The sequence below is a fragment of the Sciurus vulgaris genome, assembly GCF_902686455.1.
Source record: "Sciurus vulgaris genome assembly, chromosome: 5".
Classification (NCBI taxonomy): Eukaryota; Metazoa; Chordata; class Mammalia; order Rodentia; family Sciuridae; genus Sciurus; species Sciurus vulgaris.
Genome location: NC_136465.1, coordinates 91,674,085 through 91,692,933, shown reverse-complemented (window position 1 = coordinate 91,692,933; position 18,849 = coordinate 91,674,085). Strand labels below are relative to the sequence as shown.

The 18,849-nt window shown below is 35.3% G+C and overlaps 1 protein-coding gene across 16 annotated transcripts in view; it reads left to right on the top strand.

Moving 5' to 3' along the window:
- SOX5 (SRY-box transcription factor 5) overlaps nt 1-18,849 on the top strand; it is a 955,660-nt gene that overhangs the window by 749,631 nt on the left and 187,180 nt on the right. For all 16 annotated transcript variants that reach the window (XM_079142036.1, XM_079142038.1, XM_079142034.1 and 13 more), the window contains 2 exons: nt 1,245-1,331; nt 15,963-16,135. In XM_079142036.1, coding sequence (XP_078998162.1) covers nt 1,245-1,331; nt 15,963-16,135 — 260 coding nt within the window. The remainder of the gene's footprint in view (nt 1-1,244; nt 1,332-15,962; nt 16,136-18,849) is intronic.

The window sequence follows — 18,849 nt, the reverse complement described above, 5'->3', positions numbered from 1 at the left end:
TCTGTGCAAATTCCATTTAGGCTTGTGATTCTGGTAAGATGGGACCCTGAACAAAGTAGTGACATTAGCCAAAGATGATGATGAAGATTCCTAAAAATGTGTTTCACTGTGGGGAGAATTAACCAGTTTCTAATAAACCTACGGTCTCTAGGACAGACGGTCCCTTTGATAAGTTAACATGTACTCCCTTTATGCTCCTCCTAGGGGGTAAACAAATGCCTGAGCAAACACAAATACACATAAACACCGATGTGGAGAATAGCAGTGCATGTCTTAGATCTAGATAATAAGTGTGGGTATTGTTATTTAGATGGAGCATACTGGGACACTTATCTTTTAGTACACTCCATTTTCTAACTAAATGCAGTGCTAATAGTGGGATTGAAAGGCATTGTAATTGTGTACCCATCTAAATGCTGACAAGAATATACAATTACATTGTTTGGAACTGAGTTTAATGTTTGGGAGGTTTATCAGCATTTATATTTACTTATACATTAAAATCCAACACAAAAGGGGAGGTCAAGAACCCTGTGGTATGTAGAAACAAATACCCGACCAAAGCATAACCTTGCTTTCTAAAATATGTGTCCTGTCCCAATACAGGGCATTTTAAAGAGTATGATACAGATCTGAAATATGAAAATAATAGGTTTCCATTATAGGCATTGCTCACTTCTCTAGATTTTGTACTCCTTTTAAAGCTTCTTTTATATCAACTTTTTAAAAAAATGTTCATGGCACTGGTAAATCTTACCGCAGTGTGCTTACCACCACACAATGTTAAACACATATTATAAAGTGGATGTAATTGTAAACACACAGAGGGATATAATTACATGTAGCAGATTTAAGAGCTAATTCTTTGCCTTTTTTTTACTCTGCATTTTATCAACATAATTATTTTTTGACTGCAGACTAACACCCTGAAACTGACAAGCATCCATTATAGCAAGAATTTGTTCACCAAATTGAAAAACAATGAACTGCAGGTTTATATGTACCTATTGTCATAAAGAATTAGTATGGCTTTGTTCAGCAAGAGGAAAAAGCTAATGATTTTGAAACAGCAGGTGACAAAACACATCCCTTTTTTTCCTCCCCTGTTATCAGTTTGTTGATGAAATCATTATGAACTGGGGCCAGGATAGGGATGGCCTTATTTTTAGCAGATAGATATTTAACTGAGCCCCATTGTAAAAACAGTCATGTTGATTTGCTAACATTTCTTTTTCTTTATTCAGAAACCCCCAGTATTGAAAAACTACTCTCAAAGGACTGGAAAGACAAGCTTCTTGCAATGGGATCAGGGAACTTTGGCGAAATAAAAGGTAATATGTGTGTAATTATTTTGACCCAGACTGTGCAGAAATGAAGCTGATATTAAGGGATATTAATAGTGATAAAATATTTCTTTCTCCATCCCTTTCTTCTTCATGCATTTTCTGTGTTAGATCTTTCTCGCTGCAAGGGGAATGTTATCAGGGTTCTTATTTTTCTTTGTTAGTTTCTTTAGTGGTAGGTTGTTTTTAACAGAATAACCCCACTATATATTTAACATGCTTCATGTTCCCCTTATTTTTTTAGCTTAAGTGATTGATTTATTTCATAAGTTGACTATGCCTACAGCAATGTTAAAAGCTGTATCTTATAGCATGATTTTATACACTCTGCATATTGAAAGTATGCATGCACATGTTTTGCAGTTGAAACCAGAAATGCCAAGTGGGGAAGGCATAATACAAAATTTTTTTCATTAGTGAAGTCAATGTTTTTGTTTTTGTTTTATTGGAAACAGCAATTACACACAAGGAAGAAAAAGTCTATATGGATAGAAGATAACCAATATCTATATCTTAATAAATTCCCACTAACAATAAGAGGAGAAGATTTAGTTTCTTCACATAGAAATACAAGCAAATGATCCTTTCAATTAATTTCAAAGCATTTTTTTTCTCAGAACCTGATAGACAACCTATAGTTTTCCTACTCATTGCCAACAGGACACTTACAAATGTAATTTCTAAAGTAGGATCGATTTTGAGAAAGTCAAGATAGTTGATCATCAACATTAACATATTTAGTTATGTATCATTTTGTATTTTTTGGTAGATGCTGAATATATATTTAGAACATCACCAGATTTATGTTAACATGCATGACAAAATGTGTTTATAAATGACTTTTTTGCATGTGTGCATCTGTAAGTGTTCCCTCCAGGAGAGGGACTGTTGTTTCTTTAGTGCTCTACTACATCCAAGTACCTTGCAGAAGGACAAAGCACATGCCTTCTCAAGATGTTGGCCTACATGATGTTCACATCGGAATACTTGGAAACTTTCTGAAAATGTTTGAATATCTCATTTGTTCCTCTTAGTTATTTGGAATCACGTATATTTAAGCAATAATTAATTGTGAATTGATGGTGAGAGAATGAGTGTCAATCAACTAGTTTCCTAACCAAAATCTGTCATGTAATAACATTTAAATGAATAATAAAATAATAATCCATGTGCCTTAAAGAGCTTGAAGACAAAGTTGAAGGAGAACTGAGAAGTGTGATTTTCAGAGGCTGCAAGTCCTTTATCTTATTTTGATGGATTTTAACCCATTTGCACGTGAGGTTCTTTATTCTTCACTGACCTAGGTAATAACTGAGAGGAGAGCAGAGAGGACCGCCCGTGCCAAGCCTTGTGATCTCATTCCATTGGAGGACAAACATTTTTTTCCCTCCCTCGTTTTCCTTTACAAGTCAGACTTAAAAGCCTCAACAGCAGCGATGATAAGCTTAGAGGAAAGAGGCTCAGCTGTCCTTTTAGGCTTGCCTGGGGGGTTAGTTTAGGAAGCTACAGTACAATCACAAAAGAAGTTTCTGTCTTTAATTTTGAGTTTTTTAAGCTTCACATTCAGAGCACAAGTTTGGTTATTGTCCTCTGGTTCTGTTCAAAAAGCTGTTTTCAGATGCATTTTAAAAGCAACTGTAGGTCTTTCTTCTGTTGGGGGCATGGTTATTAGGTGCTCCACTCAGGTTTGGCAGTAAACTGGGAAAAAAAGCACTGGGTTACTTTTCCTGCTGACTGCCCGTGACAGTTGCAATTACTATCCATTGTTCATAGGTGGCTAGAAAGTGGAGAGGATACAATAGTAAGTTGCCCTCTGGGGGTAAATGAATTTGACTAAAGGTTCTTGGGGGGTCAGGCGAGAAGATTATGCAGTGCCCAGGAATGTAGTTTTCTTGCCACCTCTGAAGAAGTTAGACAAGAACAATGGCTTAGTTGTTTGAGCAGCTATTTTTGGTGAGGCAAATAAAGGCATAAGTATTACATACTAAGGTTTTGTGTGGGAGGGGGAAGAATAAGTATGTGCTGCTTTTCTCAAATATGCAAACAAACACTTATGAAATTATTAGATGATTTATTAATGAAAATGCAAGGTAATATATTCACGAAGAACTTTTGCATTTGTTAGGATGTTTGCAGCTTTTGCAGCATTTCCTGGGTCTTCTTGTGAACTAAAACTTGGCTCCTCCACTTACAGCGATCATTTTTCATTTAATTTTAATTAGTTCCCAGAAATGTGTGAGTGTAAGAGAGAGCGAGTGAGCAAGCAAGAAAACCTGTGTTCTTTTGTGAAAATAGAGAACCAAACTCAGTTCTTAAGGGCTTGTTGTAAGTTGTGATTGGGGAAATTACTTTCATACAAATCACAGCTTGGAAAAGTTTAGAAAAGTGCTTCTCATTATTAGTGTTCAAAAGTAAAAAAAAAAAAAAATTATAAACATTGTAAAATAGGAGGAATAAATAGCATTTGATTTGGATACTTCAGTTATTAATAAGTAGTTGTCATACTCATTAAAGTCAGTCTCATTTTACAAGAAACAATGTGGGTCAGTAAAGGTCACTAACTTCGAAGATCACATAATTATTATTTTTTTCACATTAGATAATTTTGCCTTAGAATTGATATCATTTTACGCTCTGGTACTTTGGAAATGTGCAGTTCGGTTTTAAAGTAACATTAGAAACAACCCTCTAATGAACACAAAAAGGACAGGAGGTCCAGTTTTGCAGAACAAAACAGTTTGACGAAAAGCTCTGCCAACAGTGAGCAGTCAATATATGCTATAAACTGATTAGCTGCCTGAAGAAATTATTTGTTTCTTCTTTTCTAATCAGCCATGTTGTGTAACTGGCTGGTTTACAGAGTCTTTCGCCCTTATCTGTAGCAGAAGCACTCAGTAACAGTGGAGGGAAGGTGCAGAAATTCCTTTTATCGTCTCATAGTTATTGGGAAGGGGGAAAACAGTGACTGCACTCTAGTTGGCAACCAGTCCTGCCACACACTGTTTCAGTTAGCATGAAATTCCATTACACAGAAGGTCACTGCATTGGCACTTCACCTGAGGACAGTGTCTGGGGATCCATGGCACTTTGACTAATCTAAAAAGATCATCTGTATTTCAACAAAGCAATTGCAAAATTTGTATTTTGCTGACTTAATATTTATTTGTAGAATGATAACACAAATATATGCATGAAGACTTCTATTTCTTTCCTTTTAAGACTAAAACAGGGCATTGTTTTGAGGGTCTCTGGCCAGGTCTTACAGAAAAGTCTGCATCACATTCTTACCTGCCTTCTTTAGAGAACTTTCTAGAGCCTGGTTTGTTTCCCCTTCGTGTCCCTGGCAAACCCTTCTGATCCTGATCACACTGCATTCATTTAGGCTCACAAAGTGTTATATCTAATGTTAAGGAAAATGCCGTCTGTATTTGAGATAATAAAATAAAATTGGTCCTTTTTGAAAGCTATAATTTTGTTCTTTCTGGAAGATGGGACATTAAGGCAAACACCAAACAGCTCTAGAACTGCCATTGGTAGATCAAGGATATATTGCCTTTAGAGTACATGAATTGAAGACATATGCTATGTAGCTTCAACATGTAAAGAGAATAATCTGTCAGATGACATGTAAAATTTTGAGATAAAAGAGAGATATAGATCCAGTGTTTGCCTTAAAAGAGGCAATTCTGTCTAAATAACACTAGATGATTTGAAATTAAGCAAACTTGGACTAGGAATCAGATCCCAGGTTTAAAAAAATAAAATCTAATAAAGGATCATTAGAGTTTTGTAGACTTAAAACAAGGCAAGTAAAATTTCAGCATTTTGATATGTAAGGATTTTTATCACTTTGAAAGCTGTCTTAAACCCATTCGTTAAAATTCAATAATTATTTAAGAATCATAGATACTGCTAAGAGTAACTTGTGACTATTATATCGGCACAATAACCTAAAACATGTGCATCTGCAGAGTTTTACAAAGGGGTTAGAAATGTTGATGATTTTCTGAGAGTACAGTGGAATCTGGAATTTATTCAATATAAGAGTCAGCCATAAGGAAGGTACATAACATGTAGTCATTTACTTCTAAATAAAGTAAATGTTTATGTTTTTAATCCACTAAGCCAGTTTTATAGCTCCTCTGTAGTTGCTTATGAGTAATGTTTTCACTTTTTGTAAAAACTTCATAAGAACTAAAGAAAGACTGCTGGCGCACAAAACATAAGTTTTTAAAATAAGTTTGGCAATGTCTATAAAAGCCAAAAGTGACTACATTCTCTGTAAACCAGTGATTTGTTCTGTCTCTGGATGCCATCATCCTCACACCGGTGCATAAACACAGCTACTGAAGGGAAAAGAGGGCTGGCCACTGAATCTTGATTGATCTGTATGTCCAGTCCACCAATGAGGACATTTCAAAAACTTTGTAAAAAGTCAGTCTTACTAATGCATGTTTTAAACATGATTTGAAATTCTCAACTCACGTATTTAATCTTGTTTTTATAAATATTTTAAGTTGGCAATGGACCTTTATTTATTTATATGAGGTGCTAAGAATCGAACCCAGTGCCTCCCACGTGCTAGGCAAGCTCTCTGCCACTGAGCCACAAACCCAGCCCTAATCTCAGTTTTATATATAAGAAAACAGTGTCCTAATTTTTTCCCATTTAAAAATGCATTCATTCACTGAAAAAATATTCATTTGTTTGATAGGTACAAAGATTCTTTACATATTATAGGAAACATTGTGTTGTTGTAGATATGGATTCCAAAGCTTGTTAAAACAAGATCCAGATGATTGAATAATGCAATTAACCTAAGCCTTTTTTTGTTTTATACTACATATACTTGAGAAGTGTAGTGTAGCCAAAAGAATTTCTTATCCTGTGACTAATTCTTCCAAGTACTTGTGCACATCAGTTTACTTCTTTTGATTTGTTTCCTTATCTGATCATTTAAGAAAAGTTGTGAATCACTATTTATTCCATGTCGTTTCATAAACATTTTCTTGTAGGCATTTTGTAAACATCTCCCCTACTGAGTTATTGTGATTATCACTTTATTCTGATTTTAGGTATGAAAAAGTTGGACTCAGAGGATCAAAAAGCACATACTTTAGTTGTAGCAGAGGCACTGCCTAGTTTTTTACATGGTACATGGTGATCAGTCTTCAATAGAATTGAACTGAGAGCTCTAAAATTCTTTAAAACTTGAAAGCCCTTTTAGACTCACTGAATCCGGATGAAGAGCCTCTTGAATTTGCACCCAGGATATTTGTGATCACATCTCTCCTTTGCACACAGTGTTTTGTATCATTATTCTATTTACATAATGACCTTTCCAATGTAGACCACCTAATTTATTATTAGCCCAAAGTTTGGACCCAGTACATTTTTGAGAATAAATGGCAAATGAAAAATTCCATGTTGAGATGATCATTATTGACTACATTCCAATGACAACAAAATGTGATATTTTTTAAAAGTATTTTTTATATATTTTAAGTGTAATAAGTTAATGGAATATTCTTGGGAAAGATACCTAAAGTTGCAATTTCTATTAAGGGGCAAAATTTTTAATAGTCTAAAATATTTGATATTTGGTTTATACCCAAAGGACCTAAAATCAGCAAACTAAAGTAACACAGCCACATCAATGTTTATAGCAGCTCAGTTCACAATAGCTAAATAGTGGAACCAGCCTAGATGCCCTTCAACAGATGAATGGATAAAGAAACTCTGGTATATATACACAATGGAATACTATTCAGCCATAAAGAAGAATAATATTATGGCATTTGCAAATAAATGGATGGAATTGGAGAATATCATGCTAAGTGAAATAAGCCAAGCTCAAAAAATCAAAGGCCGAATGTTTTCCCTGATAAGTGGAGGATGATATATAATGGGGCTGGGGGTGGGGAAAGAGAGAATAATTGGGGAACTTTAGAATATGTAGAAGAAAATGAGAGGGAGGGGGGTATGAAAAATGGTGGAATGAGACAAACATCATTGCCCTGTGTACATGTATGATTATACAAATGGTATGAATCTGAATCTGCATTGTGTACAACCATAGAAACGAAATTATGTACTCCATTTGTGTATGATGAATCAAAATGCAGTCTATAAAAAATTAAAAGCCAAATAAAAATTAAAAAATAAAATATTTGATAGAATCATACTTCTACAAAAGCTAACATGAGTGACCTTTGATTTCACTATGAATTTTTAATGTGTGCATCTTGTTCCAATATCCCAGAAACAAAACATTCAGCCTGGGACAACAAGGTAAAGGCCACAGTTACTAGTCAGGTTCTCCACTCTAATGCAGTCACTTTAAAATCAAAAGCTTTCTAAAGTAGATAGATAGACTTTAATCCAAACCGATATCCCCCACCTTTTAGGTTATTGAAACAAAGACCATAACACTATTTTAAAATTATAAATATTAAAATGGTATGAGCTTCAGGAAGTTCAAAATCCTGTATAATAATATAAGGAATAATAAGTATAATAAGTATGTCCTGGCAAATTTCTTTGATCTAAAAAAAAAAGGTATGAAAGTAGGTATAGTATTAGCGGAGGATATCATTTAATTATGATTAGGCACATAATATTTCTTATTAAATTTTAATTGATTCCAACTTCTGAGGGATATCTATACTATAGTGAAGAATATGTGGCTAAATTTTATCATAGTTTATGAAATGAAACTATGAAAAGGACTAATTCCTATACGTTTACAAGTTAGATAACAGATACTCCTTTGAAAAATTAGAATAATGCCATTCCATTCATTCCTTTTGATGTAGGGTCTTCCTATTCTCTCTTGATGGATGAATATAACTGAAAAGAGTTTTAGTTGTAAATGTGGAATAACTTATTAGTCTTTTTTCATTATGTTCTCATTTTCTTAAATACATACAGCTCTTGTCTTGCCATGAGTCAGCTATGGTGATATCATGGTACCAAATATAGCAGAAAGATTCCTGCCCTCCCAGAGTTTATAGCTAATAGTAGCTCTTTCATCATGCATGCATTTCTATTAAATCCACATTTTAAATGATTCATAAAAACAAACACATTGTACATACATGGAGTACCACACCACACAGAATTTATTTACTTATTTATTTTTTGAACCAGGGATGATCCCAGGGGTGCTTAACCACTGAGCACCATTCTGAGCTGTTTTATTTTTTTGTTTTGAGACTGGGTCTCATTAAGTTACTGAGGGCCTCAATAAGTTGCAGGGCAGACTTTGAACTTGTGATCCTCCTGCCTCAGCCTCCCAGGCCACAGGATTACAGGTGTGTAGCACCACTCAGAATTTTAAAAGGCAACAGAGTAAATGATTTTTAGAAGCTTCAAATGGAAAACTAGTTGAAAGCAAAATTACCATAAAAAAATCAAACCAAGGAAATGTCCTATCTAAATTGCAATGCTAATAGACTGAGAAACACCAATAATAACAAATTTTAGTAATTTTTTTGAAGGAAGAAAATAATCTGTAATTTATTACTAGCCCTAAAATTTTAAGGGCATTTTCTTTTCTTGAATGAACTTATTTTTACCTCTCCTTGATTTGGACAATGGTTCCAATGGTTTACTTTGAATTTAATGATTTGGTTTCAAGCTATATATCAATTTCATTGGAGTTAAATACAACAGTATTCAGGAACTATCAGCTTCCATGTATTTTTCAATTATTTTGTTTTATTTAAGATCATCCATAACTTAAGTAATCCTGTTAAAGTTTATCCTTACAAATAGAATTGTTCAGTATTAGATAATCAAAGATTTTTATTTGGTCTTAAGTTTATTTTATTCATTCAACAAGTGGTCGTCAGATGTCTATGATGTGTTGGGCATTATCGCTTAGATGCTGATGATACAGCCTTACACAAGACTAATTAGTATCCTATTATTATACTCTATAGGGAGACAGCAGTCAAAAATATATTAACCTGGGTGTGTTGGTGCATGCCTAAAATGCCATCTACCTGGGAGGCTGAAGTGGGATGATCACAAGTTCCAGGCCAGCCTGAGTAACTTAGTGAGACCCTTTCTCAAAAAAATAAAAACTTCAAAAAGAAAGGCTGGGCTGTCTCAGTAGTAGAGTACTTGCCCAGCATGTGCCAGAGTCTGGATTCAATCACCAGTAGAAAGGAGGGAGGGCCGGTATGAAGAGTGTAGAAGTAGAGTGAGGTAATAGACAGTAAGCATGGTGGCATCTGTAATGTCAGTGTTCAGGGAAGGCCCTCTGAGGAACTGGTCTTTAAATTGCTATCTAGGCTGATCAGAGTGTATTTGTGTATTTATTCTAACTTCTGTTTAAATTAAACTCTTGAGGCCAGAACTTCTTGTTAGGCTTGTACTTTTAGTACCCACCCCCAAACTTAGAATAGCATGAGGTACGTGAGATCCCTACTGAGTGCATGCTGAAAGAATGAAAGATAAAGCTAGCCACTGAAGTACATCTTGGACTGTGTGTACCATGGTGATCCTATATGATTAGATCACCCAGTCACACTGTGGCCATCTTAGTTTGTGCCAGTACAATCTGTGATGTTGCCGCAGCAACAGAAGCATCTAAGGACATGTTTCTCAGAACATTTCCTATTGTTAAGCACAGAATAACTATAGTTCTTAACTGAGTATGACTTTCCTTCACTAGAAGAATTTGTCCATGGCTGGGGATACTTTGAGGTGATGTAACTCAGGTGGGTTATATTCTGTGTTACTACCTGTGTCTGGTGGGTAGAGAACAGACGTACTACACAGACCTGCTCCCCGAAGAGTAATTGTCTGGTGCAAAATGTCAACAATGCTGAAGTTGAGAAGCCCCAATCTAGGTGAAGAGTTTTCTGAGGGAAGGAAACAGTGGACATGCTAAGGCCCTATGGTGGGAGCAGTTTTGCATTTTGGTATAGAGGAACTCGAAGAAGTACTCTGGCAAAAGAGATAACAGGAAAAGTTGATGCCAATGGCCACCTCATCCAAGACTTCGTAGGGAGCTTGGATCTTATTTCATGTGTAGTATAAGCACGTGTGTGTGTGTGTGTGTGTGTGTGTGTCTGTACATGCAGGACCATGACATGATTTGATTTACTTTTCTAAGAAGATCACTCTAAATAGTCTCTTGGAGAATGGGTTTTAGTAGGGAAGAAGTAGAAACTGGTAGAATGCTTAGAAGAATGCTTGCATAGTAGTAGGCAAGGCAAGAGATGATGGTGGTCCCAGCAGCTCTAGAGCCTGAGGCAGGAGGATTGTGAGTTCAAAGGCAGTCTCAGAAAAAGCAAGGCACTAAGCCATTCAGTGAGACCCTGTCTCTAAATAAAATACAAAATAGGGCTGGGGATGTGGCTCAGTGGTTGAGTTCCCCTGAGTTCAATCTCTGGTGCCAAAAAAAAAAAAAAAAAAAAATGCAAGAGATGACGATGGACTGGATTAAGATGTCATAGTGGAAATGAAGACACATGGGCTAATTTGTACTAGGTTGTAGGGTTGACAGGGCTTCCAATTAATTATATGTGGGAGATGAGGCAGGCAAAAGAATGAAGGGGAACACCTGGATTTTGGCTATTCAATACATAGATAAGTATCTCTGTCACTGAGTTAGGGTGATTAAAGCTGGTTCTCTTCCTTCATGATCTCTATGTCATTACATTAAGGAACATTCTCACCTGCACAGCTTCTGTGGAATCTATATAAGGATGAATTAGTGACATGCCTTATTTTTTAGGCATGAAGAACAAATGAAAAAATTTTTTTTTCTTTTCCATAAATCTTCATTTTATTGGAATTGAAAGGGTACTAGCATAGATTAAAATACACAAGAACATAAATAACTAAAACAAAAATAACTATCAGTGAAACACACAATGAATTCACAATGCAGCTGAGTCAGATGGGGCTAATCAAACCTGCATGATTGTCAACATGCCAGAACTAGCTGAGTCAGAAGGAACTAGTTCATACTTATATAGTGTGGATCCACTGTGTAATGCTCCTCTAGGACTACAAAATCTGAATTTAGGGGAATGAATATTAACTTCTCTTTTTGTTTGGGACATCTATGGGATTTTCCCAGGATCTAGTTAATTTTCTTTTTGGTTTTTTTAAAACCAAGAACGTTTTGTGACTTAGCTACTTTCTCCATTTTTCTTAGTCTACTCATTGAGCCCTCTCTACCCACTTGGAGATGATTATGAAGAACATGAGAATTTAAAAATCAGCCAACAGATTTATTCCTTCATCTTAGTTTGGTCCTTTTTATAAAACAATGGAGATTTCTTTTATAAAAGCTCAAGTTCCTTGGTTCAGCCTCCTTAAGCCAAAACTAGAATCCCTAGGTAGTTCACATAAGCTAAAACATGCCCCCTTTCATCTTAGCTACATGGCAGGCCTAAACATGAGAACAGTGCAAAAGGAAAGGGCTTTATTCTTTATGTAATTCATTAAACAGTGTTAGATGATTTGTTTTATGGCATACTTTCACTATTTGCCTTTACCTGTAGCAAGTAATGAGGATATAAAAGTCAATAATTTACAATTGCTGCTTTCATAGCTCTCTCCCCTCACGTGGAGAGAAAGTGAAAATAAGATAATACGATGTAATGATTAAATACTATAATAAAGATACATACTATGTGAATTTCCAAAGAAAGGAACAGCTGTTATCAGTAGAAATCAAAAAGAAGCACAAATATCAGAATACAGGACCTGGAACACAATGAATAAGTATTTAGGGAGTGCACAAGTTACTTTCTAAAGGGTGGTGTTTGAAGGGGCTTCCTGTGTACTGGGGGGTAATGTGAAATTTCAGTCTGTCCAGAATTTAGGATACACAAGAGAAGTAGAAAGGTTGAGTGGTGTTTTGAAGTACCTCATTCATTCTCAGGAATAAGTTTTCATTTTACTCTATAGCCAGTGGTAGACAAGTAAGTCTTTAAATAGGGAAGTGATATAACTAGGTTTTCTCAAACTTTGGTTCTAGTTTAAAGGATATGATTACAGAGGGAGTGTAAATTGATGGCAGGAAGTATAATAATTCAGGGAAAATAATAGCTATGGAGATGGGTGAGAGACTAGAATAAGAATTTCCCAAATACTGTACATCAATATTTATCATCATGTCAAAGAAATTTTCATGGTTTGAATTGTGAGTCTTCCCATTCCCCTAAATTCATATGCTCAAGCACTGATACCTAGAACCTCAGAATGGGAACAGATGGAGAAAGATCTTAATAGCCTCAGTTAATTAAAATGAGGTCCAGTATGACTGGTATCTTTATAAGAGGAAGAACTTTGGACATGGATGTATTCAAAAGGTGATGATGTAAAGACATGGAGAAGATGACCCTTACAAGCTAAGGAGAAATGCCTAGAACAAATTGTTCCTTCATGGTACTTAGGAGGAGTTGGTTCTGCTGACAACTTAGTCTTGGACTTAGTAACCTCCAGAACTCTGGACAATAAATTTCTATTGTTTAACACACCCAGTCTTTGGTACCTTGTTATAGGAGCTTTGGAAAATTATTATTGAAGTGTTCTGGTGTATGCTTAAATCTGTACTAACAATGATAGGATACACAAGAAAAAAATAATGGAGGTTACCTTTGAAGGGACAGTGTTTGGAGGAGAGTTTTGATTATTCATAAGTATATAAAATTAAAGGAAAAATATTTTGAGGGAAAATTAATGTGAGATTTGTTGGTATAATGGACACATTTGTAGCTGAGAAGAGAACTGAGAGTGATATTAACAGGACTAGCTGTTAAATGGATAACAGTGCTTTAAAAATTAAAGGAAAATGGTGAATTCTACTTTAAAACATATTAAATGATAAGGCTGAGATGTACACTCAGAGACTCCTATTCTGTAAACAGTAATTGGTTACTCCAACTGGGAGACTAACCGTTGGAATATACCTGATACTTCCATTAACTCTAATACATTTTAAATGGTGGAATGAGACAGACAGCATTACCCTGTGTACATGTATGATTACACAAATGGTATGAATCTAAATCGTGTACAACCATAGAAATGAAATGATGTACCCTATTTGTGTGCAATGAATCAAAATGCAGTCTAAGAAATTAAAAGACAAAAAAATAATAAAAAAGACGAAGTAGTTAAAAAGTACAGAGTATACTTCTTAGAATTATTGAAATACACAGTTTAGGAGTAGAAGTATTTTAGTTAGTTTAAGGTTAGAAAGATACAGTGAGGGCTTAGAGATGTAGGTCAATGGTAGAGCACTTACCACATGTACTCAAGGCCCAGATGTCATCTCCAGCAATGGGGGGAAATGATGCAGTGTGATGGACTACAGGTTCAATAAGTTTTAAATAAGGGCAGTTTGTTTTGAATTTGAAATAAAATTTGTCTATATATCTAAAGGAAGACATAATTTTGTTACTCTTCCTTATGCCAAAATGATATTTGTTAATATTTATTACCAAATAATTCTTTACATATTGGTATTGTATGAACTAGTAAAGTAGAATAATGCCTTTTTCATCTTCTAGTTATATTTCTATATGTTTTGGTAAGCTAAAGTTTTTAAAATATAAGTAATGATGGGTAATAATATTCATTGAGGAAAATTTGCTAAATATAAAAATCAGAAAAGTAGGATGATTTAAAATCCCAGCACCTAGAAATAGTCACTTTTAATATGTAGGTAAATTTTCTTTTAGATTTTTCCCCCTTTAACATAGATGGATGCATACATTCAGATATCTTTACAAAAGGGTTTGTTTCTATCCAACTTTTTCACCAGCTTTATATCACGAACAAGATCCCATGTCATTACAGTTCTCAAATAACTTCCATGACTGCAAAATATGTGAGTGTCCCATGTTTATTTGTTGATTCCCATTTTGACATTTAGAGTGTTTTTAGTATTTCATTTAAAACACTTATTAATATTTTTCTACATTTCTTATACTTTGGGCTGCCTTTCTAAAGAAATGTAGAAGTGAAATTGCTCTTTGAAGTTTATGATCATTCCCAGATGTGATGTGGATCACTCTTCCTAGTGTGTGTTCCTTGAAACATGGCAGTGTTTCATTTTTCTCCTAACAATGTAGGAAGATGCTAATCTTGTTATCATATCAGTATTTTCATTAAGGAAATATTCCCTGGATATATTGAGATTATTTATATTAGTGTGCAGTAGTTATGTAGCTGTTAAATTAAATGTTCTTATTTTCTGGTGGGATCCAAATAGCTGAGGTATGATAAATTATTAGTATCAATTTATTGGTCACCTGCCCTAATAAGGCCAGATGTGGATAATAGGGAACCGAATAAAAAAATAATGGTTCTTACTTTATTTTCACACACTTTCTTTGAGGATGTTTATTCATTAGAATTATATTAGAGGCATTCTTAGAAACTTTATTTCCAACCCAGTTGGGCACATGAAATATATAAGCCACTAACTAGAGTGACTACTTCCCAGAAAGGCTCATTGATTTTTCATCATAAATGGTAAGGTGAAATGCTGTTGGGTGGGGAAGGGTGACTCGGTTATAAGAGATCCGTCCATATAGTTAAATATACAGGTGACAAATACATTGTTAAATAACACTTTACTGTCTTCGGTTTGCGGTGTATACTGTAATTAAAGCCTGGGTTCCCTTCTACTACAAGTACTTTACCATAGGGGTCTTGTCTAGCTTGAGAGTTTTGAAAAAACAATTAAAAGCAATGTTGTTTCTGTTTCAGGGAATAGCATGCATTTCTAGTATATCAAATAAGTAATTTAACTGACTTAAGAAGATTCACTGGCATGTTCTGATATCTTGAGCATACTATTTTTTTCAAATGATTACCATGACTTCTCCAAATCTTAGATCCGTGTCTAATCTTAGATAACCATAATGTGATGTGAATTTGTCACCCACATTTCACTGTTCAAGATAGCCACAAACTTGAATATTTGCTGTGTTAAATGGATTCGGTTCCCAAAGATGGCCTCTGAGAGTATATGACAAAACTGTCTAAAACTTGATTTGTTAAGTAGATATTTCCTTTCTGGAGATGGAAGCCAGAGCCTAGCTCACTCAGCATGCACTCAAGTACTGGGTGGCACCATGAACCCCCAAATTTCCTTTTCTTTTAAGGAACTATTTGTTAATTCTGAATCTTCAGGACATTTTTGTTAAGGAGAATCCTATCACTGATATTAATGCTTGGATTTCTTAAAAATTATAGCCATACATTTTCTATATCTTCATCTTGCCTCTGAGTAGTTGAAAAACTAGTGCCAAAAACTGCTTTCGACATTTTTTATTCCTGCAGACCATCATAGAACATTAAAAGTAATAGGTACTCAGTCAAAAATTTTTAATTTATTTTTAAAGTAAAAGAAAAAAGTAGATCATTGTGGTCAGGATTTAAAATGTTTGGTCATTCTGATGTTAGGTAATGGGCAAATAGCCATACTTTTTATGGCTGAGTGAAAACCTAAAAAAGGTTTAAGTATATGTTTTCATATAGATGAGGATTGAACCTTATATTTCGACTAGTTCCCTATATGACAGTCATTTTCATTGAAAGATCACTCTTCTCATTTCTCTTATGTTACCATGTTATTTTCAGGGACTCCAGAAAGCCTAGCTGAGAAAGAGAGGCAGTTGATGGGTATGATCAATCAGCTGACAAGTCTGCGAGAGCAGCTATTGGCTGCCCATGACGAGCAGAAGAAACTGGCTGCATCTCAGATTGAGAAACAGCGCCAGCAAATGGAGCTGGCTAAGCAGCAACAAGAGCAGGTAAGACACAGAGATACTGTTGGGTTCCTTAGACATTGTTTTGCTTGCTATTTGTCAGTCACTATTAAAGTCATGCAGAGGTGGATTAGAGTCCTTTGGCCCAGCCCCATCTAGGTAAATAAAAAGGCAAGACAACACATACGTTCACACACACACAGATCTTAAGAAGCTTACTAACGACCTTGGTGGAAGTGGAAGCACAGGTTGAGTATCTATAATCAGAAAACTTGAAATCTGAAAATTTCTAAAATCTGAAACTCTTTCAGTGGTGATATGATGCCATATGTGGATTATTCCTCATGATTCCAGGTTGTAGTCAAAATGCAGACACATTTCACATGTTGTAAAAAATTACCTTTGGGTTAGATGTTTAGGATGTGTAAGAGACACAAATGAATTTCATGTTTTGACTTGGATCTCCAACACAAGACATTTCATTATGTATGTGTAACTATTACAAAATCCCCTAACAATCTGAAATCTAAAATACTTCTGATCCTAAGCATCTGGGGGTAAAGGTTACTCTACTTATAACTATAATCAAGATAAATTTTGATGGGTTGTGACATAAGTACCAAAAAGAACCATAGAGAGTCAAGAAAATATTTCCAGACGGGAACATTTTGAAAAAAAATTTATTAGGTGACATTCCAGATATGCTTTGATAATAGGTAGGATTCAATAAGTGAAGTGAATTCCAATTAGGGGACAGAATTTTCAGTAAGGAAGCTATTATAATAGTTCAAATAATGTGTAAGAATCTAAACTGAGAAAGTAAGGACCATGGACAAAGAGAAGACAGGAATGAACAGGTGGAAGAAACGTTCAGTAGAATTTTTTGAGTGGGCAAAGGGGAGAGGAAAGATGTTGAGCCTGGGTCGAAGGAGCATGAGAACATGAACACCACAAATGTGGAAGGTCAGGCCGAGGGCAGTTTTGGAGATGAAATGAAATGGTTTATTATGCCACACTAAAGCTGCTGTTAGGTTGTCCAGTTACAGGTATGTGAGAGGTATCTAGAAACATCCATCAGCAGTGTGGAAGAAAGGGCTGAACTAAGTTTCTTAGACTACATACCTGGAGACTGTAGTTTTTAACCACTGTAGTAGATAAGATCTTTTCACTTATTCGACAAGTAGTAATCCAGTGCTTTTTATATGCTGAGTACTGCGCTGATTGCTCAGGTTATATCTCAGTTAACCACAGAGACAAAGCCCCTGAAATCTAGTGGAAAGATGGTTAACAATGGGACAGATAAATGAAACAGTATCAGACAGGAAAAAGTAACTCAGAGCTATATAAGAAGAGTGATGTGATAAATATTGATTGGTGTGACAAGAAGTGCTGCTTAGATTTGGTGGTTACACGTGTCTTTGTGGAGCTATGGGAGTTGAACTGGGATCTAAATGATCTAGAGGCAGCCATATTGGTTCCTGGGGCCAGAGAGCCTCAAGAAGAGGAGTTACAGGTTTATAGGCCCTAAAGAATAGTGGTGACATCATGAGAAAGAGGAGTTCAGGGTACATCCTGGGAAACACTGGCATGTAGCTGTCAGAGAGGAAGGTGAACACACCTAGAAGCAGTCAGATACAGGAGGAGGGCCAGGAGTGCGGTGTCTTGAATCAGGAGAACCAAAGAAAATGGAGACTTTTAAGAAGTAATAGGATATAGAAAAATTGTCAATTAGGTTGATTAGAATCTACTAGTTTTATCATTTAGATTCTCATCGTTTACCTTTAAGAATACAGCTTCTATGGTGTGTTAGCAGTAGAAGTCAGATAGTAAGAATTGACAAATATGTAGCAAGAATATAGAAGCATTGCCTATAGGTTGTTACTTAAAGAAATTAGCAATAAGGAGAAGGTAAGATAGAGGATGTTATAGGTTCAGTTTACATACAAGGGATGGTGTCACTTTTCCATGGTTACTGCATGTTGTTCCATATCCTGGGCACAGTTCACTCAATGTCTCAAGTGGAGAATGGTCACTATTTGTTATGGGTATTTATATGTTTACACATCTCTGCAAAATCTTCAGAACAACTTCCAAAGAGTAAAGTAGCAGGGTTGAAAGAGGTAAAGAAATACTCCAAGTTCTTCTTTTGAATAGTTTGAAGATACTCTCCTCCCCCTTTTTTTGTTTTTTGTTTTTTTTTTTTTTTTTTTTTTTTTTTTGTTGTTGTTGTTTGTTTGTTTTCATTTTTCTCTCCTTGTTGGTTCATTTCTGCTGAAGAGATATTTTTATTTTGAATGAAATGCCTCCTCACTTCTCTTAAAGATTTGTTTGGCAAGTTACTAAATATGGCCCATATTCTTCTTGCTTTAGCTCTGTAGTAGAAGAGTTCAGAATTCTTGCTTGTCACACTATAGGAAAATAATATGTTTCCTGTCCTTAGCTTTTATGTCTTGACTCATCTGAATTCTGGAGAATCCTAGGAACCTCTGAAAATGTAGTTCAGATGGGGATATTTCTTTGTAGAGAATACCTACTTACTTTGGTGGTTTTCAGGGCACATTTGTTCTGAAAAGTTGAAGCATTCACAAATAGAGAAAAAAATCTCTTTTATTTTATTTCACACTCTGACCCATCCCTGATGATCATCCAGGGATTCTAGAATGTTCTAATTTCTCAAGAACTCTGACATTTTCCTTGGAACTTTAGAAACCCTGGGCCTCTTCCAGAATTTCTTTCCAGTGTTGGAGAGATGCCTCCAA